General features: G+C 43.1%; 1 protein-coding gene across 5 annotated transcripts in view; it reads right to left on the bottom strand.

The window, feature by feature from the left end:
• LOC115204065 (mediator of RNA polymerase II transcription subunit 13-like) overlaps positions 1–27,254 on the bottom strand; it is a 120,657-nt gene extending 93,403 nt beyond the window's left edge. For 2 of the 5 annotated variants that reach the window (XM_029769334.1, XM_029769338.1), the window contains exons 1-2: positions 25,690–27,253; positions 10,476–10,713 (exon numbers count right to left, since the gene is read on the bottom strand). In XM_029769334.1, coding sequence (XP_029625194.1) covers positions 10,476–10,713; positions 25,690–25,761 — 310 coding nt within the window. In that variant the 5' untranslated portion in view covers positions 25,762–27,253. Of the gene's footprint in view, positions 1–10,475; positions 10,714–25,689 lie in introns of all 5 variants that reach the window. The other 3 variants (XM_029769336.1, XM_029769337.1, XM_029769335.1) reach the window with 2 other exon arrangements.
• Positions 27,255–27,615: the final 361 nt, after the last annotated feature.

Here is a 27,615-nt window from a genome sequence, read left to right as displayed (position 1 = left end):
ACTACAAGACCATGGTACTTGCCTATGGAGAAGCAAGAGGAACTGCCCAGCCCTACCTTCAGGCTATGCTCAAAACCTACACCCAACCCGAGTACCCCGTTCTGCCACCTCTGGTCTCTTGGTTCTCCCACCCCTAAGCTCCCGCTTAGCCCAGTCAAAGCTCTTCTCTGTCCTGACACCCCAATGATGGAACCAGCTTGCTACTGAAGCTAAGACATTAAAGTCCCTGCCAATCTTCCGAAAACATCTGAAACCCAACCTTTCCAAAGAGTATCTTAAATACTCCCACAGCACCCCTTCTCGCACCTAGCTATTTTAAGATGAATGCACTAACTGTAAGTCGCTCTGTATAAGAGCTTCTGCTAAATGACTTACAGGGTAGGTAGCATAACCGTAACCACATGTAACATATGGATTTGCAATATAATACGCATCAAAAATCCCAATGCAAAGTTACACCTTACTTTTTATTTTCAAGTTATTACATAAAACTGATCAGAATGCAGAAGTCATGCTGGAAAAAAAACATTTGCGGGGTGTAACATAATATGGAGGACCCAGCAAGCCAGCTTATTCCCTAAAATGTCAACTCCAACAGAAATAACTTCAAATGTATAACTCATTTGCACTCACTACTACTGGTTTTAATAACATTTTCAGCCAAATTACAAGTAAATGCTTTATGAATTTAATGTTACAAATAAGCTTGCAAGGTTGTTAGCCTGCTAAACTAAAGTTTTGGAAATACATAACGCCATCTGCGCCATCTGCATAACGCCAAACACCCTACTCACACTGTCCCCTTTCCTCCTGGAACAATTTCCATGACAGCTTACACTCGCAATCAGTGGAGGCTCCTCAGAGGAGGAAGGGGAGGACCATCCTCAGTGAATTTCATTTTCTTTAATGTAAAACATTTGAAATTATCCTTTTTAGTTAAACTATACTAAATATAATCACGTCACTAAACAATTTATTTAAAATACACTATTTTGCAATGAAGGTCTACAGTAGCCTCAACAGCACTCTGTAGGGTAGCACCATGGTGTAGCCGGAGGACAGCTAGCTTCCGTCCTCCTCTGGGTACAATGACTTCAATACAAAACCTAGGAGACCCATGGTTCTTACCCCCTTCCATAGACTTACACAGTAATTATGACAACTTCCGGAGGATGTCCTCCAACCTATCAGAGCTCTTGCAGCATGAACTGACATGTTGACCACCCAGTCAAATGATCAGAGAATGAATCTAGTACTAAAAGCATAAGCTACAGCTATCTAGCTAGCACTGCAGTGCATAACATGTGGTGAGTCGTTGACTCAAAGAGAGAGAAAGACAATAGTTGAACAGTTTTAAGAAATTAATTTCTTCCAAAATGAAGGAGAAGCAAAAAAGAGAGACAGATTTTTTTTTCTCACTTTGTTTCACTTACTTAGCTAACAAATGCAGCTAGCTAGTTTAGCCTAATCAAACACCCTGTGCAAACAGCAGGATGTCAACTAACTAGCTAGGACTATCCAACACAACACTGGAACTGTTCCAATCTTGTTTCTCATGGTCTGAGAGTCTTTAGGTGACTTTTGGCAAACTACAATCAGGCTGTCATGTGCCTTTTACCTGAGGAGTGACTTTAGTCTGGCCACTCTACCATAAAGGCCTGATTGGGGGAGTGCTGCAGAGATGGATGGAAGGTTCTCCCATCTCCACAGAGGAACTCTAGAACTCTGTCAGAGTGACCATTGGGTTCTTTGTCACCCCCATTTAAGAATGATGGAGGCCACTGTGTTCTTGGGGACCTTCAGTGCTGCAGAAAGGTTTTGGTACCCCACGCCAAATCTGTACCTCGACACAATCCTGTCTTGGAGCTCTACGGACAATTCCTTCAACCACATGGCTTGGTTTTTACACTGACATGCACTGTGAACTGTGAGACCTTATATAGACAGGTGTGTGTCTGTGGCTCAGTTGGTAGAGCATGGTGTTTGCAACGCCAGCATGGTGTGTGCAACGCCAAGGTTGTGGGTTTGATTCCCACGGGGGGGGCCAGTACAAAAAGAGAAAAGGGTGCATGAAATGAAATGTATGCATTCACTACTGTAAGTCGCTCTGGATAAGAGCGTCTGCTAAATGACTAAAATAAAAATGTGGCTTTCCAAATCATATCCAAACAATTGAATTTACCACAGGTGGACTCTAAACAAGTTGTAGAAACATCTCAAGGATGATCAATGGAAACAGGATGCACCTGAGCTCAATTTCGAGTCTCATAGCAAAGGGTCTGAATACATATGTAAATAAGGTATTTCTGTTTTTTGACATTGTGTGTATATTGCTAAATACTTTCTGAATGCACTGTACCTGAAATTGTCCAATAGAAACTCTTGTTTGCAACTGTTGGACTAATGAATACACCCTATATCAGCTAGATGCAGGCAAGAGTGTGCAAGGCGATATTGAATGTCACCTCAAATTTTTCTCTCGACCTGTGTGCACCTACGTTGTAAACTTTAATTCATAGGTTAGGTTGTAGCAACCTCATGACGGGTATAGGGAAAATATGTGTATCATGTAGTTGCCTAAACCTATCCATGTTACATTGAACTGGGTGAATGGAATATGAATGACAGTCATCCAATATGCTGTAATAGAAATAAGATCATACTCATGAAAAAAACGTCCTAAACGGCAGTGACCGCCACTGTTCGCAACATACTGGTAGGTCGGTAGGAAATAGAGGTTGCAGGCTTCACATTCAAGCTCACCTGGTTTCAGTCAGTCTCATTCTGAACCCTGCCATTCATTGGGTATACTAAGCCATCAAAGTCCTCTGGGGTGTAATGAGCACCGCATATAGTAGAAATGTGCATAGTTCCCATACTCCAATCCACTCGCTTCAACCAGACAAACTGTTCCGACTTCGAAGCTTGCTTCTCGTATTTGGGCCACAAATGAGTTGTAACCCCGACCTTGTGGGTATTACTTCACTAAGCGGGTATTACTACACTAGCTACACATGACGGAAAACTACTACAATACTCGCTCGCTCGACTACCACCACCAAACGCACAGGAGAAAAAGAGTTGCCATTTTTCACATTAAATTGATATGGTTTCTTCTTCGTGGATGTACATACAGTGAGGGAAAAAAGTATTTGATCCCCTGCTGATTTTGTACGTTTGCCACTGACAAAGAAATGATCAGCCTATAGTTTTAATGGTAGGTTTATTTGAACAGTGAGAGACAGAATAACAACAAAAAAAATCCAGAAAAACGCATGTTAAAAATGTTATAAAATTATTTGCCTTTTAATGAGGGAAATAAATATTTGACCCCTCTGCAAAACATGACTTAGTACTGGATGGCAAAACCCTTGTTAGCAATCACAGAGGTCATAAGTTTCTTGTAGTTGGCCACCAGGTTTGCACACATCTCAGGAGGGATTTTGGCCCACTCCTCTTTGCAGATCTTCTCCAAGTCATTAAGGTTCCGAGGCTGAGGTTTGGCAACTCGAACCTTCAGCTCCCTCCACAGATTTTCTATGGGATTAAGGTCTGGAGACTGGCTAGGCCACTCCAGGACCTTAATGTGCTTCTTCTTGAGCCACTCCTTTGTTGCCTTGGCCGTGTGTTTTGGGTCATTGTCATGCTGGAATACCCATCCACGACCCATTTTCAATGCCCTGGCTGAGGGAAGGAGGTTCTCACCCAAGATTTGACGGTATATGGCCCCATCCATCGTCCCTTTGATGCGGTGAAGTTGTCCTGTCCCCTTAGCAGAAAAACACCCCCAAAGCATAATGTTTCCACCTCCATGTTTGACGGTGGGGATGGTGTTCTTGGGGTCATAGGCAGCATTCCTCCTCCTCCAAACACGGCGAGTTGAGTTGATGCCAAAGAGCTCCATTTTGGTCTCATCTGAACACAACACTTTCACCCAGGTGTCCTCTGAATCATTCAGATGTTCATTGGCAAACTTCAGACGGGCATGTATATGTGCTTTCTTGAGCAGGGGGACCTTGCGGGCGCTGCAGGATTTCAGTCCTTCACGGCGTAGTGTGTTACCAATTGTTTTCTTGGTGACTATGGTCCCAGCTGCCTTGAGATCATTGACAAGATCCTCCCGTGTAGTTCTGGGATGATTCCTCACCATTCTCATGATCATTGCAACTCCACGAGGTGAGATCTTGCATGGAGCCCCAGGCCAAGGGAGATTGACAGTTCTTTGTGTTTCTTCCATTTGCGAATAATCGCACCAACTGTTGTCACCTTCTCACCAAGCTGCTTGGCGATGGTCTTGTAGCCCATTCCAGCCTTGTGTAGGTCTACAATCTTGTCCCTGACATCCTTGGAGAGCTCTTTGGTCTTGGCCATGGTGGAGAGTTTGGAATCTGATTGCTTGATTGCTTCTGTGGACAGGTGTTTTTTATACAGGTAACAAACTGAGATTAGGAGCACTCCCTTTAAGAGTGTGCTCCTAATCTCAGCTCGTTACCTGTATAAAAGACACCTGGGAGCCAGAAATCTTTCTGATTGATAGGGGGTCAAATACTTATTTCCCTCATTAAAATGCAAATCATTTTATAACATTTTTTACATGCGTTTTTCTGGATTTTTTTGTTGTTATTCTGTCTCTCACTGTTCAAATAAACCTACCATTACAAATATAGACTGATCATTTCTTTGTCAGTGGGCAAACATACAAAATCAGCAGGGGATGAAATACTTTTTTCCCTCACTGTAGTAGCTCACCAGCACATTGTCAAACATTATGAGCTAAACAACCAATCTGACCCTGGACCAGTGAAGGGGATCAGATACACAATGTGAGTCCAAGGTATGGCAAAGCAGAGCCTAGTTGTTCTAGGTCACAGATAAGGCAAACCCGAGTCATTTTAAGAGAGCTCGGCCAGGTTTTAGAACGGATGCCATGTTAACACATTTTTTCTCTAAATGTTGGTGATGTAACCAATGACATGTATTAGCCCTAGATGACAGACGGGGCACTGTTTTGAAGCCACCGTGCAGCCATTCTGGTACTCCTCCATTGTAAAAAAATATATATTTGATTTTAGAAGCTTTATAAATAACTAGTATATTCTATTAGACACCTTAATGCATACTTTTAAATTATATTATGTGAATTGAACATAAACATTTTTTAGAGAGTACTAATGATACTGTCCCCACTATATCAAAGAAATACATAAATACATGTCATTTTGTCCTTGAAACATTTTATTGAAATACTGTAGAATTCCATTAATTCCTATGGAGGACTGCTCCTTCTGAGGAGTAGCAATATGGCGGCCGGTGGCTTCATTTGCCATTAAATAGCATCAGCCATCGAGGATTTATGCACATCATTGGATGCAACAATAAGACAACACCTCCGACAATTCCCTTTGAAATGACCCGCTGTAAACAAGCAAAAGGGTATGTGAATTGAACAAATGTTTTTATTTATTAGCATTACGAATAATGTGTTTCCAAGTCGGCACTGTGTTGTGGTGTCAACACATTGCATATCCGCTTTCACTGGACATCTTCACAGGCTTTGAAAACTATCAGAAATAAACAGCACAAGGTGGAAGTGTCAATTATCGCTTAGCAACGGCTATGGAGGAAAAAGTGGCACTCTCAGAATGTTCAGTCAGAATCCGCATTGGCCCAACTCTCTATATACTGTACATGACTCTGGGGCAAACTGGGTTATGGTAGTCATGACAACACTAACATCAGTAGTCCCATCTAATAACCACACAGTCAAATGTAATCATTACAGTACCTCCATAGGTTAAAATAGTCAGATTGCCATGAGGTCTTGACCGGTTATCCGTGGACACAGATTGACTCATCTTACAGTACAGCACGTCACAGCCTCTCAGGCTGCTTACTGCACATGCATGACACAGCCCACACTGTAGGGCACAGGCACAGCACATACTGATAAATAACTTCTCCTCCACAGCAAACGGCCAGAACTAGATCAGATTACCACCCTTCCAAAAAGAGTCATCTCAGAAATAAAGAAATAAGAGATTTTCATAAAGCAGTACTACTGAGATAGTGAAAATATAGGGCAATTCCACCAGGTCTTAGGACCCTGGGGAAGCTAATCGCAGAGCCACATGCATTGGGCATGATGTTTAAACACTCCACTGGTTCGACATTGAGCCAATGACAATGGCATACAGAGCCGGGCTGAGAGAGAGCCCGAGACACTGATACCTGAACACAGATGGAGCATGTGTGGACTATTGTCTGAGGTACCCGATTTATTGAGATGTTCTGCCACAGCAAAGATTACACAGCTCAATTGAATATCAGAGCTAAAGCACGAAAGTGTATTTTTTCAGGTACCTTTGCAGTAACTTTCCAGTGATGTAAAAGCTTAGTACATCTGGCTCACAATGAGTATGTATGTATCAGTTTTTAGTGCTCAGGGGGAAAGGGCAGCTCACAGCACACCACACAGTGACCATGGGCTAGGTCAGAGGACAATCCTTCTGGCAGATTGCATAATCCAGATTAAACAGAGAAATTATATTACTGGAGCTCTTTTTTCACTTAGATATTTACTGAAAACCATACACTCCATACTGTAAATACAAGCTATGAAATAACGCCATTTTCATTAAATGTGATACCACATTTAAAATTAAAACTCGAACATATGCAATGGTATCACTGTAATTAATATTGCATATAATTATTTCATAATATTGTACTGTAAAAAATATTCTGTATAACAGGCAGCCAAGGAATTAGACCTTATTTCATGACATCATCCTTAGGTACACCGTATCTCCTGAAATTTAGCTACACCACATCAAAACACGAGTCAGTTAGTCAGGTTTTTTCCCCTTTAAAGCATTATCTCTGGTCTCTGTGTTCCTGTTCTGAGGTGCTCTCCCTCCCAGAGACAGAGGTCTCCCAGCCAGCCCATTACAATGTAACCAGGTCTTTGTCCTGTGCTCTATTCAGCTCCCTCGACCTTTGGCTCCCTGTGCCTCCCGGCCAGCTGCACAGAGGTCCCTGTGTGGAGACATGCCAGGGGAAAATGCAGGAATAATTGGAGGGGGAAAAGAGGAGGTTAGAGGAGGGGACAGGGTATGGTGGGGCACCCAGGGTCTGGAAACCCTCGTGCTCTTGGTGAGTTCAGAGCGGATTCTAAGGAATGGAAGGGTGAGGGGGGTTAAGCATGTTTGGTTTGTGAGTGACTGAGTGAGGGAGGGGACTGGATGTCTTGGTAATGGAGGCCACAGTATAGCAGTCCTACGCTCTGGGAAAAAAAAACACTGCATTTTTTCTCCCACGCTTTATCTGTTAAGCAGGAAGCCCTGCCTTCCCTCCCTGTTCTCTGCCATAAAACACACACACATACACACCAGCCTGCTAATTCCTGCTCAGACCAACAGCCAATCAAAAATAATTTAAAGAAGGTGTGACTTTGGCCTCTTAGGCTGTTCACTTTGAGAGCATGTGCTGTGCCAACTGTACAACAGAGGTGAAGAAACTACAGGAATTTAAGAATTTAAACCTGAAATATTGTGTTTAATATTTGGCTCATGTGCTCTGGAGGGACAACGTGAGAAAGTGGGAAAGTACAGTGGGCTTCTTTTGTGTAGAATACCATCTCGACCATATGACAGCTTCAGCCTTAGTCAGACTCTTCATATCCGATATTGTTTTGCAGAGTGAACACAGACGATCCAGGCTTCTCCTGCTGAGTGCATACGCTGGCGGACTGCCTCTGCAGCGGTAGAGAAACATCAGCAGCAGTGAAATCTTGCAGAGGTTATGCAATCAGCAGCAGCACCACAGTGTTTTCTCCTGCATACACTTTTTTGGACAATGACGAGAATCGATAAGTGTGGCCCAGTGGCGAGGAATGACAAGCCTGGGGAGATTAGATTAGTGGACTAGCCCCATGCTGCCCCCCCCCTCCTCCTCTCAGCTGTTTTATGTAACTCCGGGTCAGGAGAGAGATACAGTGTGAACGTTTCTCTTGCTGTTGCTTTTGATTTTCATAAATAATCCTCCTACAACAACAAACCCTTTGTTTAATTTGGCATGTCAAGAGGGTCACAATTGTTACTAATAATCCAGATGCTCATAAATATCAATAGTTGTAATTTTGCACATATTAATGCATTTCACTACATTTCAAAGACGGACACATTTCTGAAGTTTGGATCTACTGAAGCATTCAATATCTCTGGGACTCAAATAGACTCACACTTCCTACAGCCCACAACAACAATTAACCAGTAGTGGTTACACATCTGTGCATTCAATATGAACAGTAGGTCTCCGACCACAGACGGGAAGACACACACACACAAGATCCAGCCACGCTGACCCATGCAGAAGCATTCCCACTCATTAGTGTCACCGTCCATTAACAAATGAAGACGAGAAAGCGGGAAGATTGCTCTCGCTGCTCCTGCCTTCTCATCTCTATCTCTCCACTAGACCACCCCTTCTCCTTTCTACTTGTTTTCTTCCTCCTCTCTCATCCCTTCTCCCTCTCTCTGCTTTACTCATTCCCCCTCTCTCATCCCTTCTCCCTCTCTCTGCTTTACTCATTCCCCCTCTCTCATCCCTTCTCCCTCTCTCTGCTTTACTCATTCCCCCTCTCTTATCCCTTCTCCCTCTCTCTGCTTTACTCATTCCTCCTCTCTCATCCCTTCTCCCTCTCTCTGCTTTACTCATTCCCCCTCTCTCATCCCTTCTCCCACTCTCTGCTTTACTCATTCCCCCTCTCTCATCCCTTCTCCCTCTCTCTGCTTTACTCATTCCCCCTCTCTTATCCCTTCTCCCTCTCTCTGCTTTACTCATTCCTCCTCTCTCATCCCTTCTCCCTCTCTCTGCTTTACTCATTCCCCCTCTCTCATCCCTTCTCCCACTCTCTGCTTTACTCATTCCCCCTCTCTTATCCCTTCTCCCACTCTCTGCTTTACTCATTCCCCCTCTCTCATCCCTTCTCCCACTCTCTGCTTTACTCATTCCCCCTCTCTCATCCCTTCTCCCTCTCTCTGCTTTACTCATTCCCCCTCTCTCATCCCTTCTCCCACTCTCTGCTTTACTCATTCCCCCTCTCTCATCCCTTCTCCCACTCTCTGCTTTACTCATTCCCCCTCTCTCATCCCTTCTCCCACTCTCTGCTTTACTCATTCCCCCTCTCTTATCCCTTCTCCCACTCTCTGCTTTACTCATTCCCCCTCTCTCATCCCTTCTCCCACTCTCTGCTTTACTCATTCCCCCTCTCTCATCCCTTCTCCCACTCTCTGCTTTACTCATTCCCCCTCTCTCATCCCTTCTCCCACTCTCTGCTTTACTCATTCCCCCTCTCTCATCCCTTCTCCCTCTCTCTGCTTTACTCATTCCCCCTCTCTCATCCCTTCTCCCACTCTCTGCTTTACTCATTCCCCCTCTCTCATCCCTTCTCCCACTCTCTGCTTTACTCATTCCCCCTCTCTTATCCCTTCTCCCACTCTCTGCTTTACTCATTCCCCCTCTCTCATCCCTTCTCCCACTCTCTGCTTTACTCATTCCCCCTCTCTCATCCCTTCTCCCACTCTCTGCTTTACTCATTCCCCCTCTCTTATCCCTTCTCCCACTCTCTGCTTTACTCATTCCCCCTCTCTCATCCCTTCTCCCTCTGTCTGCTTTACTCATTCCCCCTCTCTCATCCCTTCTCCCACTCTCTGCTTTACTCATTCCCCCTCTCTCATCCCTTCTCCCACTCTCTGCTTTACTCATTCCCCCTCTCTCATCCCTTCTCCCACTCTCTGCTTTACTCATTCCCCCTCTCTCATCCCTTCTCCCTCTGTCTGCTTTACTACCGAAACCTTTCCATAAACCAATCTTTCACTTCTTCCTCTCGTTCCCCCTCTTATCTCTCTCTTCCCCTGGCTTAGTCAATAAGCTAGTTCCCTGCTGCAAGCGTGCAGCCAGATATTGCAAATGTTTCTATAAATAGAGGAGATAGTGCTGACAGTGGCACTCTTTCAGGTGAGATATCTCTCAGTAATGCACGCACACACACACACACACACAGACACACACACACACACACACAGACACACACACACACACACACAGGATCTAAACAACAGCAAGAAAAATCGCACGTAGGGAGTCTTACTGTGTGCTTCATTACAGAGACTTTCCTGAGCCAGCACAATGCCACACAACACAAGACAGTAAAACACGGACCACACAACGCTACACATCACTAAACATAAAGCCCCTTTTCCCCCAAGTCACTGACCCCACAGCACAGCATGAGCACTTTTAATTAAATGCCTATTCAACTGTCACTCTCAAGGTCCACATGCAACAAACCCAGAGGGTGGTGGTAGCCTACTGGAGGGATGGGGGGATAGAAAGAGGAGAGCAAGGGAGGTCAGAAGAAGGGGGAGAAGATGAGCGTATGACTGCGCAACAGCGATCAGCAGCGGCGGGCTCACCTTCCAGCTCGTGATGGATGACGTCGGAGAGGTTGGGCTCGTCACCCCACCAGAAGATCCACAGCTCCTTGGCGTCAGGCTTGACTTTGCGGCGCCACACACACAGCAGGTTGGCCTGCACACAGCGTATAAAGCTGCGCAGTACCGGGTCATCCTGTGCCGGCGCTGAGATCACCGGTCCGTACTCGCCACCGCCGCGGAAGCTGTAGCACCGCCATTTGATGCCCGTCAGCTCTGCCTGGAGAAGAAAAAGAGAAAGAGTGTGTTATTATTATTTCTGTATACTGTCATTATTTTGTGTTATCATAATTAGTATCAATAAAGTTCATTTAATTGAATTGGAATACATAGAGAAAGAGACAGAGAGCTTTGAATTATTGTATCTGAATACTGTAATTATTTTTGCATTATCGTAAAAATGAATTAGTATCAATAAAGTTGGTTGAATTGTAATTGAGTGGTGGATTACTGTAATGAAGGAGATGAGTAGCCTCAATATGACCTAACCAGGATATAATACACAAGGATTGGTCCTGCTATAATTGAACATGTTCACCTCAATGACTTTGCTCTCTAAACAGTATTGGAAACCTTTGATTATTAGAATCGAATGACATTGACATGATACATTTTTTTATAAGACCCTAATTTGATTATCTGCTTGTAATCTGAGACAATTTAGGTCTTGTCTGATGCCCTGTTTGTAGCTCTTCACATAATGTTAAATATAACCCTAGAGCTCTATGGCCTTCCTTCCTGGGTTCTGATTGCTGCCTTGTAAAATGTGAATAAATCCACTGCTACTACTATTATTCTATTCACATTATTCATATTTTAATTTCACCAGAGCTGTTGTAAAAATGTATATACTGTATAGTATGACAATGAATAAGCAGGTGTGAGAGAGAGAGAAAATGAGAGTGATTAAGAGAGCAACAGAGAAAGAAAGAAAGAAAGAAAGAAAGAAAGAAAAAAAGAAAGAAAGAAAGAAAGAAAGAAAAAAAAAGAAAGAAAGAAAGAAAGAAAGAAAGAAAGAAAAAAAGAAAGAAAGAGAAAGAAAGAAAGAAAAAAAGAAAGAAAGAAAGACAAAGAAAGAAAGAAAGAAAGAAAGAAAGAAAGAAAGAAAGAAAGAAAAAAGAAAGAAAGAAAGAAAGAAAGAAAAAAAGAAAGAAAGAAAGAAAGAAAGAAAGAAAAAAGAAAGAAAGAAAGAAAGAAAGAAAAAAAAAGAAAGAAAGAAAGAAAAAAAGAAAGAAAGAAAGAAAGAAAGAGAAAGAAAGAAAGAAAAAAAGAAAGAAAGAAAGACAAAGAAAGAAAGACAAAGAGCGAGAGAAGAAGGGGGGAGAAATTGTGTCAGGGTCAATCACCGCAGCATAGCCAGTATCTGACATCTTCTCAATTTCATTTGATGGAATAAAACGCATTTATGTTGTCTATCAGAGGGATGGGGGAGCGAGGCAGCAGACAGCCTTGTCAAATAGGACGTTTGTTCAATCTATCGATGAGCAGTAAAAAGGCTCCCCCACTGCACTGGGGAGAGGGATCTTTAAACAGATGTGAAGACACACCAATGACACCGAGGATACATTTTCTCAGACAGGAAAAACAGTCTGGCTTGGGTGGAATATTGTTGTCATGTGTACAGTCTGTCTTTTCCCTTCTGTGGTTTGGGTTTTATTTAAATACAATAAACAATGGGGTCATTGATCCACATTAGGGAAGTTATGGCTGAAAACCCTGAAGTCCCTACAAGAGACATTGATTTTGCTTTTGAACGCAACTCAATAACAGAGTCGTCAAATTATGCTCCAGTGTGGGTGTCTATGAAGAACAAGGCTGAAAATGAACATCTCACAAAGGCTGTGTTCAATACCCACAGAAGCAGATTTGGCAGGATAAGGGAGATCGCTCGGTGAGCCACACTGCCAGGGCTAGGCTCCTCTCCTGTGTTCAGCAAGCTGTGAGGGCCTAGCTTGGCACGCCGTCCTGGCTGGCACCACGCCACCCCTCGCCAACTTGGAGATAATAATACTATCTGTCCTATTGGAGTTTGATGGAAGAACCGGCCAAATGGACAGGCACACGCAGCAAAATGGGGCACCTGGCTGGAAAAATGTATCTCAATGTGCTTATTTGGTTGGCGAGATAGCGGGGGGGTTACTGTGTGTACTGTGTGTGTACTGTGTGTTTGTGTGTGTGTTTGTTTGTGTGTGTGAGTGCATGCGTGCATGCGTGCATGCAAGTGTGATTGTCTGTCTGTACAGTATAGCATACGAATGTGTCACAGACAGCCCTTCTGAAAAAATGGACCTCGTAATTACAAACCCACTCCTCCATAATGACAGAGTGTGTGTAATCTGAGATATAAACATTGACACGTCGATAATCTGGCCTAGAAATAGTCCCGCCGGAGGTCAAGGATGTGCTTCTCCCAAAGCAGAGGAGAAGAAATCCGACATCCGCCCGAGGAGGAGTCACTCTCTGTGAATGTCAAAACCTTAGAGAGAGTCTGACAGGGGTCACTTCTAAACCTGAAACAGGATCACTGGGAGGCCATGTAGTGGCTGAGACTGCACTAGACTCCCCCTACGCATCACATATCAATAACCCCCATGATGACCCCATTGAAACGTGAAGGAAACTCTTGCTATAAGCTAATCTAATGGCACAGTACCTCACACACACACACGCAAATACACACACACACACACACACACACACACACACACACACACACACACACACACACGCACATGCACACACACACAAGCACACAGTCCAGAGCTGTGATGCAGACAGGGCGCTCAATTTTAGGGGCCCATTTTCTGGTTGACAGTCGGCGAGAGTCATTTTGTCCAATGATAACAGGCATGATGTGATAATGAGGTGTGTGTGTGTGTGTGCAGGCCCTGGGCAGGTTGCTGTGCAGCCTGGGAGCCAAGGAGCGTAAGTGAGAGGGCTAGTGCCACTTTATCCCTCATACATCGAGGGAGCATAAATCACTCACAACATGCGCAAACAACCAGAGTTTCCTCCAAATCTATTTTTTCCACAAGTAATAAAAACAGAACTGTTTCATGCACCTTGTTTACTGACCCTCTGCTCTCTCATCTCTTAATGAACACAGTCACAGAGAGGACCTTCCTCTAACCTCCATTACCTCTCTTTTTTCTTCTCTCGTCTCTTTCGCTTTTTTCTCTCTCTTTGTGACAGTGCTGCCTATTAGAGGTCGACTGATTAATCGGAATGGCCGATTAATTAGGGCCGATTTCAAGTTTTCATAACAATCGTTAATCGGTATTTTTGGCCACCGATTTGCCGATTAAAAAAATATATATATATAAATATTTTTTAACCCAGCAAGTCAATTAAGAACACATTCTTACTTTCAATGAAGGCCTAGGAATGGTGGGATAACTGCCTTGTTCAGGGGCAGAACAACAGATTTTTACCTTGTCAGCTTGGGGATTCAATCTTGCAACCTTACGGTTAACTAGTCCAACGCTCTAACCACCTGCTTTACATTGCACTCCACGAGGAGCCTGCCTGTTACGCGAATGCAGTAAGAAGCCAAGGTAAGTTGCTAGCTAGCATTAAACTTATCTTCTAAAAAACAATCAATCAATCAATCATAATCACTAGTTAACTACACATGGTTGATGATATTACTAGTTTATCTAGCCTGTCTGCGTTGCATTTAATCGATGCGGTGCGCATTCGTGAAAAAGGACGGTCGTTGCTCCAACTTGTACCTAACCATAAACATCAATGTCTTTCTTAAAATCAAAACACAAGTATATATTTTTAAACTTGCATATTTAGTTAATATTGCCTGCTAACATGAATTTCTTTTAACTAGGGAAAATGTGTCACCTCTGCAACAGAGTCAGGGTAAATGCAGCAGTTTGGGCCGCCTGGCTCGTTGCGAACTGTGAATACTATTTCTTCCTAACAAAGACAGCCAACTTCGCCAAACGGGGGATGATTTAACAAAAGCGCATTTGCGAAAAAAGCACAATCGTTGCACGACTGTACCTAACCATAAACATCAATGCCTTTCTTAAAATCAACACACAGGTACATATTTTTAAACCTGCATATTTAGCTAAAAGAAATCCAGGTTAGCAGGCAATATTAACCAGGTGAAATTGTGTCACTTCTCTTCCGTTCATTGCACACAGAGTCAGGGTATATGCAACAGTTTGGGCCGCCTGGCCAGAATTGTACATAATTATGACATAACATTGAAGGTTGTGCAATGTAACAGGAATATTTAGACTTATGGATGCCACCCGTTAGATAAAATACAGAACGGTTCCGTATTTCACTGAAAGAATAAACGGGATAGTTTCCGGATTCGACCATATTAATGACCTAAGGCTCGTATTTCTATGTGTTATTATGTTATAATCAAGTCTATGATTTGATAGAGCAGTCTGCCTGAGCGGTGGTAGGCACCAGCAGGCTCGTAAGCATTAATTCAAAACAGCACTTTCGTTTTGCCAGCAGCTCTTCGCTGTGCTTCAAGCATTGCGCTGTTTATGACTTCAACTCTATCAACTCCCAAGATTAGGCTGGTGTAACCGATGTGAAATGGCTAGCTAGTTAGCGGGGTGTGCGCTAATAGCGTTTCAAACGTCACTCGCTCTGAGACTTGGAGTAGTTGTTTCCCTTCCTCTGCATGGGTAACGCTGCTTCGAGGGTGGCTGTTGTCGATGTGTTCCTGGTTCGAGCCCAGGTAGGAGCGAGGAGAGGGACGGAAGCTATACCGTTACACTGGCAATACTAAAGTGCCTATAAGAACATCCAAAAGTCAAAGGTATATGAAATACAAATCGTATAGAGAGATAGTCCTATAATTTCTATAATAACTTCAACCTAAAACTTCTTACCTGGGAATATTGAAGACTCATGTTAAAAGGAACCACCAGCTTTCACATGTTCTCATGTTCTGAGCAAGGAACTTAAACGTTAGCTTTCTTACATGGCACATAATGCACTTTTACTTTCTTCTCCAACACTTTGTTTTTGCATTATTTAAACCAAATTGAACATGTTTCATTATTTATTTGAGGCTAAATTGATTTTATTGATGTATTATATTAAGTTAAAATAAGTGTTCATTCAGTATTGTTGTAATTGTCATTATTACAAATAAATAAATAAAAATCGGCCGATTAATCGGTATCGGATTTTTTGGTCCTCCAATAATCGGTATCGGTATCGGCGTTGAAAAATCATTATCGGTCGACCTCTACTGCCTATGGTATTATACATCCTGTGATTGACAACAGCAACAAGTGAGAAGTGCAATCTCTCCCTAGTCTGTGGAGAAGAAGAGAGAATCTAACTGTGAGCTTTCAGTGCATATCTGTGATAGTATACAGACAGCTGAATGACACAGTACTGTATCTGTGTTTGAGGTATCAACCAATAGAAGATCCTGCACAGAGGTCATACAGAAAACACTAAGCATCTGGTTGTAATCAAACACATATGGGAGTCAAAGCTTCTCCTCTGGTGAACCTTTGGCACACACATAGCTGGAATTGCAAGTAGTGTCCAGAGTCAGGCACATACAGTACAGGCACACTTATATAATGTAGTAATGTAGATGTTACATCTACTGGTTTGGGTTCACTGTATTACACCTCAGCAAACCAGCACATCTCAGAATGTTGATAGTGAGTATGCTGTGTACAGTAAACATAGTGTACACAACCCAATAAAAACCTATAGACTCTGAACAGGAGATACATAATAACAGGTAAAGCCCCATAACACAGGTTAAAAGGTTTCCACACAGACAGGAAAGCACACTTGACTCAAGCTTCATCTTTGAGGTCAGCGACCGACAGAAAGGTGAAGCCACAAGAGTGCTCGTGGAGCGAGAAAACATTCAGCTTATTGTCCTGCCTTAACCTTTTACTGCAGTGGGCTAAATCAGGGTCACACAGAGTGTTTCTTGGTAGTCTTAAACAAATCTACTTTGAAACAAAAGTATCCACCTCACACACCTGGTTATGGGCTTAAAAAAAAGAAGACACCTGTACCATGTCAGATATGGAGTTGAAATGTATTAAATTTAGAATTTGCATCTCAATATTACACTTTATATACATCACAGAAGACTGAAATATAACAACACCGTTTGACATAGAAAACCCGTATTTTGGCAGTTTAAAAGAAAGTATGTTTATTAATTATGAAATTATAAAAAATATGAATAACATTCCACCCATGAGGTCACTAGGTCATTTGACTGCAGGAAAGGGCTAGCAACTTGGAGCGTTGCGGAAAACCTCTACGAGAAGCAGGGAATGGATTGTTCGCATTTTACCTCCATGCCGCAAAGGCCATTTTACCTCCATGCTGAAAGACACGCATGCTCGTGCACACAAGGCACTGCAACAGTCTGGAACAGAAAAGTGTGCATTGAACACAAGGTCATGCAAGACAACACACGCAGAGGCATGACTGTATAGTTGGGGAGAACACTTCCTTCCTTCCCCTTACATGACAAACAACACTGTTAGGGCACTCCAGTGTTTCTTTACACAAACCCACAGGTAGCCATTCATAAAAAGCAGCCTTTTGTAAGCAGCGACAACAGAAATATAGTACAGAGCAGTGTGGAGATCTACAGGAACCCAGAGGACTTCACCATACACTCTGACTTATTATCAACACACAACGCCATTTAGTATTTTAGAATGTGGGTGTCTTAAACAGGTGGGTCTCCTCGCCAGTTGGGAGATGAGAACCTGGTATCAAAGCGTCACAATCTGAATGATGAGAGAGTGCAACACAGATACCACTCTGGGATTCTTGTAGCAATGTAAGAGCGATAGAGTTGGACAGAGGAGAGCACTTTAGGCAATAGAGAGACAGCTTATATCAGCAGCTTAACCTATCAAAGCTTCTGTGAAACACTTTCTGTCAGGGTGGCATTTTCAGCCCGTCAAATATCTGAAGACACTTGCCATGCTGCCAATATGTGGGGTTTGTTTAACTAACAAGCTGTTTGATAGGTCTACAATACTGTAGACATGACACTCACATATCATCCAAAAAGACTCTACAGAGTCAAATCCATTTAGCTCAAATGTAGAAACTATTTTCTGAAATTCAAGTCATAAATAGATTTCACATTAATTGGAAAATATTTGTATTATTTTCATTAAATTATTGCTCAACTCCTGAAATTATTTGATTTGGAAATTGAAATTACCTTTACCCTGTAGTCTGTTCTAAAGCAGCCCAGTGTTGAAAAATGGAACTATTTTGAAAACCAGAAAGAATCTCTTTTCCGCATGGGGCAGGGAGGGTGGCAGACACTGGAAGTGCTGACAGCCTATAATGATCAGTCTGATTGACTACGAGAAATCAGAACAGGCTAGATCCCCCTTCTTCAATTAGCCCATTGAAATCAAATTAACCCATATTACCGCCTGCTTTTTCCCCTGTTGCATTTTACAGTGCACAGGGAGCTCTGCAGATATGAGCATAGCAGAGGGGACAAGACAGGAACACAAAAGCACCAAACAGGTGCAGAAAATGGCCTCTAAGGCTCTCGGCACTAAACAGGTGCTTTTATTCTGCCCTCTGCCGGCACCTCTACAAGGCCCTACAAAGGAAGGGGCGCCATTTGATCGTGTTTCTGTTGTAGGATCTGGCCCTAGGAGGCAGGCAAGCCAAGCGACCTAATTAGAGCTACACCCGTCCCCGGGGGCAGAGTGACGGATGGACCTGCCAATCAGCTGTGGCTCACACTGCGGAGAGCTACAATCAACCTCTGACTTCTCACCTGATACAAGGAGAGGGGCGGGACATGAGAAGGAGGAAGACCAATGAAGAAGGGGGAGAGAGGCCGCACATAGCCAGTGTTTGGTGTGGCAAACAAATGCTGACAAACAAAGACATGGGGCCATGCTGTTGGGTTCAATCTTAAACGGAGGACCAACCTAAAACAGTGGCCCTGCTTAACGTGAATTATTAATCAGCAAATACATTTACCAGAAGTGTGTCTCCAGCGCAACTTAATTAACTGTGACAGGCCAGAAAAAATACACCAGGAAGAAAAAGGGAAGTAAAAACAGTTGCTAGGCAACATACACCATCTGTAAGACTTCGGCAACTTATTCAATTTTCAGGATTCTGTCTCCAGGGTTACGGCAGAAAGATAACATTTCAAGCCGTTTAGGGGTCTGTTCCGTTGACTGTAAATTACAAAGGGATGTAATTCTCCATCTCTTGCCCTCCCCTCCTTCTCTCTCTCCGGTAACACCTCCATTGGCTACCATGCACCTGGAATTCACTGTCTCTGATTGGAATAATTATAATAATGACTATATCCAGCACAATATAAATGTCAGGAAAGCCCCTGACTTACCAGAAGCAACACATTAATATCCAACTACACTGAACAAAAATATACATTTTCAGTAAAACGCAACATACAACAATTTCAACGATTTTACTGAGTTACAATTCATATAAGGAAATCACTCAACTGTAATAAATTCATTAGGCCCTAATCTATGTATTTCACATCACTGGGCAAGGGCACAGCCATGGGTGGGCTTTGGAGGGCACATGCCCACCCAATTGGGAGCCAGGCTAACCCACTGGGGAGCCAGGGCCAGCCAATCAGAATGAGTTTTTCATCACAAAGGGGCTTTATTACAGACAGAAATACTCCTCAGTTTCATCAGCTGTCCGGGTGGCTGATCTCAGACAATCCCGCAGGTGAAGAAGCCGGATGTGGAGGTCCTGGGCTGGCGTGGTTACACGTGGTCTGCGGTTGTGAGGCCGGTTGGACATATTGGACATACATTCCTGCAGTTGCACGCTCACTCAAAACTCAAGACATCTGTGGCATTATGTTGTGTGACAAAACTGCACATTTTAGAGTGGCCTTTTATTGTCCCCAGCACAAGGTGCACCTGTGTAATGATCATGCTGTTTAATCAGCTTCTTGATATGCCACACCTGTCAGGTGGATGAATTAACTTAGCAAATGAGAAATGTCCACTAACAGGGATGTTAACAAATTTGTGCACACAATTTGAGAGAAATGCGTTTTTTGTGTGTAGGGAAAAATTCAGGGATCTTTTATTTCAGTTCATGAAACATTGGACCAACACTTTACATGTTGCGTTTATATTTTTTCAGTATATAAGGTAACTCTGAAGATTATGACTGTGCTTTTGTTTTGAACAATTTGACATTATCCAGATGTACTGACTTCATTGAGCACTGCAAGGAGGCAGCAGAAATGTGTTCAACATTTAAATTGGACAGATGTAAATGAAAGTCTGAAATATGATATAAATAATTGGATGTAGCCTATGTAATTAAAAGTGAATTAAAATTGAATGACTACAGAAAAAATAACAAGTCCTATGTATGAACCTAACATGACTTGCTTCATTACACTAAGTAAACAACAGAAACAGACATCAATAGCCCTCCTCTCTCTGTCTGCAGCGCTGGCAGTACAGAACCACGCGCTGACACCTGAACAGGTTTAGACCTGCAGCTCACTTCTCTTCTGCCTGTAATCTGCTGTTTGTTTACCAAGTGGGAGTGGCAGCATGGAATCAGAGCCCTTCAAGAGAAGAATCAGAGAAGTGACTGCACTGACTGAGTGCCTTGACTTCCTGTCTCTCGCAACATCTTAACACAGCCTAACATGACCTTCAAGTACTCCAGTACAACTCTGGGCTGCTTCCCTTACATATACATAGTTTCTCTTGTTCATAAGGGAACATCCAACCCTTTAGGTTCTAGATAGCACATTTTTTTGTATCATCGCTGAGGCTCAATATGCACTGCATGACTATAGGCATCGTTGACTATATTGACTCCAACGTGTCTCCACATTATATTGGAAATCCCATTCACTGTGTGTGCCAGGGCTGAGATTGAGTGGTGCAAATGTTCATTACCATGTGAAAAGGCCGGATGTCTGCTAATTTAAGATGAGAGCACGCTTGTGGCAGCAGCACGGCGCAAATCAATGCGTTGCGATGGTTTTCAAATCAACAATCTGGACCTAGCGTGTTCGCTTCCTCGAGAGTGCACCGCTGATTCATTGGGGATCATTTCTCAATAGGACATGACCGCATCGTTATTAGACTTCACAACCGCACAACAACAAGTATTTCGCCTAGCTACTCTTATCCCAGACACACGTCTGTGGCTTTAAACAGTCTTTAACTTGAGTAGAACTGTTATTGAATCGCAGCAAAGTACCATATATTGGCTAAGCTGTCAGAAGCACAAAAAAATATTAGCCAAGTTACAAGCCGAGAGAGATAGCTCCTTTAAATGGAAAAGCTCTCTCTATCAAGATTGCTGGGTCAATTATGGTAATTGCAAAAGGCTTCTCAGTGCTGCAGTAACAAAGACCACAACATCTGTAAGACGTCCTTACAGCATCTCTGGATGACACCTAATGCTCTCCCAGTCACAGCGTGTTGATATCCAAACAAGCAAGCTTTTAAAACACAGTATCAAGTTCACATATGAGAAATCGCATCATGGAAATCATGATAACAGATTTCCAAAAGACAGCGTTATGGTGGGAAACCAGTGTGGTGAAACTCTATCGAGCCGTGTGAAATACTGTGAGGGAAAAAACTAAGTGTCACTCAAACAGTTTGTGTCCCTTTGATGGAGATAAAGAGGGCAGGCTTGGCTGAGGAGCATCACAATGTTAGACACCCCCTCAGTAGCAGCCACAGCATCGGCCTCGCTACTGCTCATTCCTGCCAACTCCCCTTTCCCACTCTCCCTTCTGTCGCCCTGTATGCAGGAACACCAGAGGGCTAAGAATAGCACACAGCTGGCACTGCAGGGCTGACATGTTTCAAAATCAAGCCACTGTTCTCCAAAAGATCTCCCGCCTACCCCATTCATGCCGTCCCCATCGCCGTCCCACTCCCTGTCCCCATCCCTGTCCCACTGCCTGTCCCCATCCCTGTCCCACTCCCAATCCCGCTCCCTGTCCCACTCTCTGTCCCCATCCCATCTCCCTGTCCTACACCCTGTCCCACACAGGACCAAGGTGGCTACCTCTCCCCTCTTTTTCAGTCGTACTTCAACTCTCTGGCAGGGCTGAGACAGGTCCCGCTCAGACAAGATCTATGGCTCACCACCCAGAATTTATATCAAGGGATTGGTAGCAAAGAGAGGCCTCTTTCTTTGCCTTCCCCTAACCTCAATCATCATGCCCCACCCATGTGAAAAGTGAAAAGGCTCGTTAATAGATTGATTTGTAGTGGAGTAATCTATTGGGCTGGTGTGTGTGTGTGTGTGTGTGTGTGTGTGTGTGTGTGTGTGTGTGTGTGTGTGTGTGTGTGTGTGTGTGTGTGTGTGTGTGTGTGTGTGTGTGTGTGTGTGTGTGTGTGTGTGTGTGTTTGGGACAGAGCAGTGGGGGTAAAGTGGGTCTGTGTTGAGCTAAGGATGTTATCCTGGAAGGATGATATGGGGGGGACAAGCCCCCACTGAGTTGAGCCCTGTTGTGATGACAGGGATCCCCATGCAGTGACAGAGGGAGATTAGCTAACTCTACACACAGCATTTCCAAGTGAGGCCAGGGCAAACTGTCACTACACTAAAGCAAGAAGACCAGCCAAGGAAGGCTGGAGTTGGTCTTGGTTTGGCTACTAGAGCCCTGATAGACGGAGAGCTATAGCTGGCCAGATGGAGAAAGACCACAGGGCACTGGACTGGAGATCTACACTCTTAGAAATAAAGGTGCTATATAGAACCTAAAAGGGTTCTTCGGCTGTCCCCAAAGGAGAACCCTTTGAAAAACCCTTTTTGGTTCCAGGTAGAACCCTTTTGGGTTCCATGTAGGACAGCCGATTAACTCTTTTGGAACCCTTTTTTCTAAGGGTTAGCATCCCAGAATTCCTGGCTTGATTCTCTTTTAGTACTTAAAGAAAAAAGACCTGGTTGAGCACATAGTAGTAATCCTCTAACATTTGAATACTGGCCATTATTCTAGCTCCTTATGAGCAGGACCACTGAGTAACCTAAATACAGTGGGCCATCCTGTTCAATTGTATTAACCAGCTCATCTCTTATCTTATTCCCCTCTCTCTCCATCTTACACGGTTGGTTATCATTATACATGCATGGACCTCTATTGGAATACAGTTTGTCTAATAAGCACCTCTTAGCTGATCACATTATACCTCCACTTGACGACACTTAATTACCAGTGTTTCACTCCGAGCAGCCCTGTCTGGGGGACAGGAGGACGCCATTAATTAAAGCAAGAAAATCCAACCTATGTTTGTACAAGCGTACATGTCCCTGTGTGTGTGTGTAAATATGTTTATGAGCATATTCTGATACGTTAGTGTGTTTTTGCAAGCGTGTGTGTGTGTTTGCTTCCCCCTGTGTGTGTGTGTGTGTGTGTATGTGTGTGTGTGTGTGTGTGTGTGTGTGTGTGTGTGTGTGTGTGTGTGTGTGTGTGTGTGTGTGTGTGTGTGTGTGTGTGTGTGTGTGTGTGCGTGCGTGCATGCGTGTGTGCGTGCGTGTGTGTGTACATGCTGCTGCTCCCTGCGTCATGGGCTGTGCAATCCTTGTGTTTCATATTTTAGCAGTGACTCAAGCATGAGTCAGTATAAAGAACCTGCCCAAACTATAGAGGGACAGCCATGATCTCTCTCCCTCTTTCTCTCTCTCTTTCTCTCTCTCTCTCTCTCACTTTCTCTTTCTCTCAAATGGGCCGAGGCTAGCGCTCAGGAAATACACATCACACATAATACTTCCCTCAAACGAAAACAGATTCCCCTGCTCCACTCGTTCACTCTCTAACTGCTTTTATCCAGCACTAGAAAGAAAGACAGATTCTTCTGCCTCAAACAAGACTGCTTAAGTTCTTTCTTCATACCCCTCTTTCTTAGGCTCCTGTTCGTTCTTTTTCTAGGATTTTTTGGGGTCCTACAAGTCATGATGATACTGAGATGAAAGTATTTTACATTTAACAGCCTTTCTCTCACAGTGCAGTTGAAATAGGCTGACAGTAATCTGTTTCTAATGAAGACATGCTGCTTAATGCTAAACCTTTTAGGTGTTCTATTGACATGGTCAATAATAATAATAATAATAACATGTAGTAAATCATTCAGACAAGGTTACTGCACAGTGGAATGGTGTTCAACAGGCTGTCAGAACATTACTTTCACTGGCAAAGCACCAACTTTACATAAACTATGCTGCACATACATGACCCTGAGACCGAGGTGTGGACATATTTAAATATAATATACGTACAGGAACTGTCACCATGTAAACACAATGACAAATATGCTACACAATAGTCATTCTAGAAGTATTAGTAGTAATACAATAGTAATAGCGCGTGAAACATGACTCTAAATTGCGGCTTTTCTGTTTGACCTCAGCACTCTGCCGTGAGCGATCTCCCCATCTCTCTCCCACCTTGACAAGACACTGGTTTGTCATTAGTGTTCGTCTGACTTTGACTTCCTGACAGCCACCACAGTAACTAACTGCTGTGCCTCTAACCACTTATAAATATTCAGAGCAACAAGCAGACATTCCTCTTCTCTCTCACCTTTCTGTTCACACAGACAGAGAGAGCGTGGAGCCTTGCCAGCCCTCTGCACAGCATAGCATAATAATGCAGGGGGAGTCTTTTGGAGGGAAAACACTGTGCATAGAAAGTTGACCAAAAACATAATCACTGTTTTACTCTGTTTCCACAGGCCCACTGAAAGAGACCTGACAGGGGAGCTCTGGTGACTGCACTAAACGCACTTAGATATGATCTGATTAAATGAATGTATACCAACAGAGAGCACTAAATCAATCAAGAGGGCTTCCCTGAATTTGCACGGCATTGGATAAATCTCCTGCAAAGGTTTTCCTCCTCTCCTCCCACACTCGCTGGCCGCATTGGTGGAAAGGTTCACCTGCTGCCGCGGACCCTCACAAACAGAGGCACAATGCTACTACAGATGAACATGACTACCAGCATCATAACCTAAAATGCCCCCAAGACCCCTATTGTTGTTGTGGCTCCTGACCCCATGCCCAAACTCAATCCACATGCCTTTCCACTTCAGTGCATGTAGTAGTAGTGCGACGTAGTTAACTCTGTGAGTGCAGGGTCAAACTCAGTGAAGTTGAGAAACGTTTGGGACATGGAGGGTTGGGATGGAATCGAGGCAATAACAGAAACTTGTGAATTCCGCTAATGCATGGAAAATTAAAGGTTTGTTTGATAATCTGAGCAAAAGTTGCATATAATCTTCCAATAAGGACTTTGAAAGTGGAAATTCTGTTGTTAACTTGAGACATGCTACTGGCAGAAAACTCATGTTTCCTTTCTAGTACGGAACACATTACTTCACCTGCACTTTGAGCAGGGGGTAAAGGCTGGAATAAATAGCTTTTGGATACCTCTTATTTCATATCAATCCAGGTATAATAATTGCTTTGCGTACCCTTCGGTGTCATAACCTGCTGCTCTTCAGTGCTCTGTTTGAGCAGTAGCCTAGGCCTATGGTAGCCTTTGCATTGCTACTGTTACAAAATGATTTTCAGAAAATCAGGAAATGCCTCACATTTTTCCACCAGCTCAAAAAATACTTGAGAGGCTACAGTGGAACTGCTTTTTCCAAGTGAGTTGTTGAGAAGTGCAGTTCAGAGAAAGTGTTCCAGATTTTAGTGTAAGTCTTAATAGGCCTAGTTATTCTTCGTTATTTTGTCTGTCTTGATTTTTAAGTATGTCTGCTTGTTCAATCTATCTACACAATGTCACATTACTAGGCTACCACGCTGTTGGCTATGAAAAAGCAATAGTGACATAACCTGGGTAATTTAAAATAAATTATTGGCCTAGAAATTAAAGTGTGACATAAACAATAAACTGGCAATATTAGGCTACTATTTTTTACGAGGCTGTATATATTTGAACAAGCTACATAACAATGTAGGCCTAGTGTTAAAGCCCCTGAAGTATAATATAGTATCATAATACGTTTAGTAATAAAAATACAGTAGTTTTCCTGGACCAGTGGCTCGCGTTAATGATTGGTTAATAACAGCCCCGACAATTGGTTCACCTTTGTACTGCGAGTGCAGATCTAAAGCTTGCCTACTACGGTCTTATGACTTGTCGCTCACGCCTCGCTCATGTCTTTATGTGCACCCATTATTTGTTCTACTGTACCAGAGAGAAGAGGTTGGAGTGGCAGTCTTCAAGGCTTGCCCCGTTAGCCACCCAATTCGCTGCTGTAGTCATAATCGTCCGCCGATCGGGTCGTCAGTGTAGGGCATTTCGAAATCCTTGATCGGTATCAAAACCGAGCAGTGGTGGCAAATCGGTTCCCTCACAAGTCTGCCACGCCACCGCCAAAACACGAGAAATTGTCAAACAGATCAACAGCTAACCTCAAGTAGCCCAATTATTTTGTCAACAAAGAAAGAATTCAAAATGTATCAATAACCCGCGTTGACTGTATATCAAACTAATGGTTTGTTTTCGTACATCCAAGTGGGTTCGCAAATCAGAACATTGTTACAGTCCAGCTCAGGCGATCCAAACCTGATCATTGTCAAACGCAGAAAGCAGGTAGGCTAGGCTAAAATGTATCCGTGTCTTAATCCATGGAGAGAAATGTCAATCCGTTTCCATTCCAGTCTTTCTGATGATAGCTCTACTTTAATGATTAATTTAAAAAAATGTATATATATAATAGTGTAATCCATGTGAAGTCGATCTATTATTTTCTTCCAGAGCGTAAAACCCCATCAAAATGAGTGCTTAGTCCGAGAACTTCTAGAAAAACGCTGTAGTTTATTACGCGTTTATTATCCCCTAATTGAACACGAAATCGACCGTTTAGCTGTTGGAGACCAGTCAGCTGCGAATTGCATGCAAGAAATCTCAATTCGATTCCGTCAACCGCACAAGCTAATGCACCAGTTGTGATAGTTTTCTAGAATTGCATGAGCTATTAATAGCTTTCTTTCTTACCACCGTCCCCCTCACAATGTAGCCTGCCACACACAACAGGCAACTGTGAACAGGAATGTTTAATCCTTGTTTCACTTTGCAAATAACATCAGACTGCAAAATAAAATATTGCTCTTTGGTCGGGTAACCCAAGGTGGACAGCAAGAGTCGATGGTCTCGCAAACAAAAAGTCAATTCAATATGTCAATGTTAAACGTTTTCTTATTTCTTCCAACGAAAAGTATACTCAATCCACCAGAAGGAAAACGGCAGCAGTAGAACGAGTTTTTTTTTTTTAAATCCATCCTTCCTTTCTGTTTTATATCATTACGAAATGTCCTCCCAGTTTCCTAGTAATTAGACCTCGAAATATTTATTTTGCTTGAAATAACAATAGCTGCAGTAATGTATCCAAGAACACGTTGACAATCCAGTAATGGTGACAATCCCTGTCTGACGTTATGATTATGAAATAAATGCTGCACACTGGTCAGATGAGTCTAGTCTCCTTATTTCCCTCTAAAAAAACAGGAAAAATAACGTGTTCCATCGTAAAGCAAGATTTATGATGTAAAAATCAGACATTAAACCGTCGATGATATGCGGTGTTTCTCATCAAGTAATTCACAAGCAGCGAGTCCCTTTCCAGGCATTGTTTATGTCTCAATCAGTGTCTTTGCTGTAACATTCGTAAGTGAGCGTATGTGTGTGTGTGTGTGTGTATGTGTATGTATGAATATGTGTGGCTCTCACTATGTGTGTATGTGAGTGTGTACTTCTGAGTGCTTACGCGAACAGCAGCCCACCACGCATAGAAATGTAATGGCGGCCGGCAGGCTAAGAGAGACTCGCTTTCCCATTTGGCCAAGTAGAGTCCTCACGTGATCAAAGCAAGGGATTACAGCACTGTTTAGATTAAAATCTTTGATACAGGCCTTGATGCGACGCTAGAGGCGCCAGTGGCTCTCACTGACAATCAGCTGTCATCTAACCACATCACACATCATCTCCCCTATTGTTACAGTGTATTGTTGCGTTGTTACATTGTTACGCTTAACAATAGAACTGTTGCAGTGAATGTATGAATGAAATCATTACCAGGCCTACACATGTTATTGTTACATCACTGTTGCAGTTCCT

Source organism: Salmo trutta, chromosome 12 (genome assembly GCF_901001165.1).
Source record: "Salmo trutta chromosome 12, fSalTru1.1, whole genome shotgun sequence".
In the NCBI taxonomy this organism is placed as follows: domain Eukaryota; kingdom Metazoa; phylum Chordata; class Actinopteri; order Salmoniformes; family Salmonidae; genus Salmo; species Salmo trutta.
The sequence above is the reverse complement of the archived record's forward strand: the minus strand, read 5'-3'. Positions and strand labels throughout refer to the sequence as shown.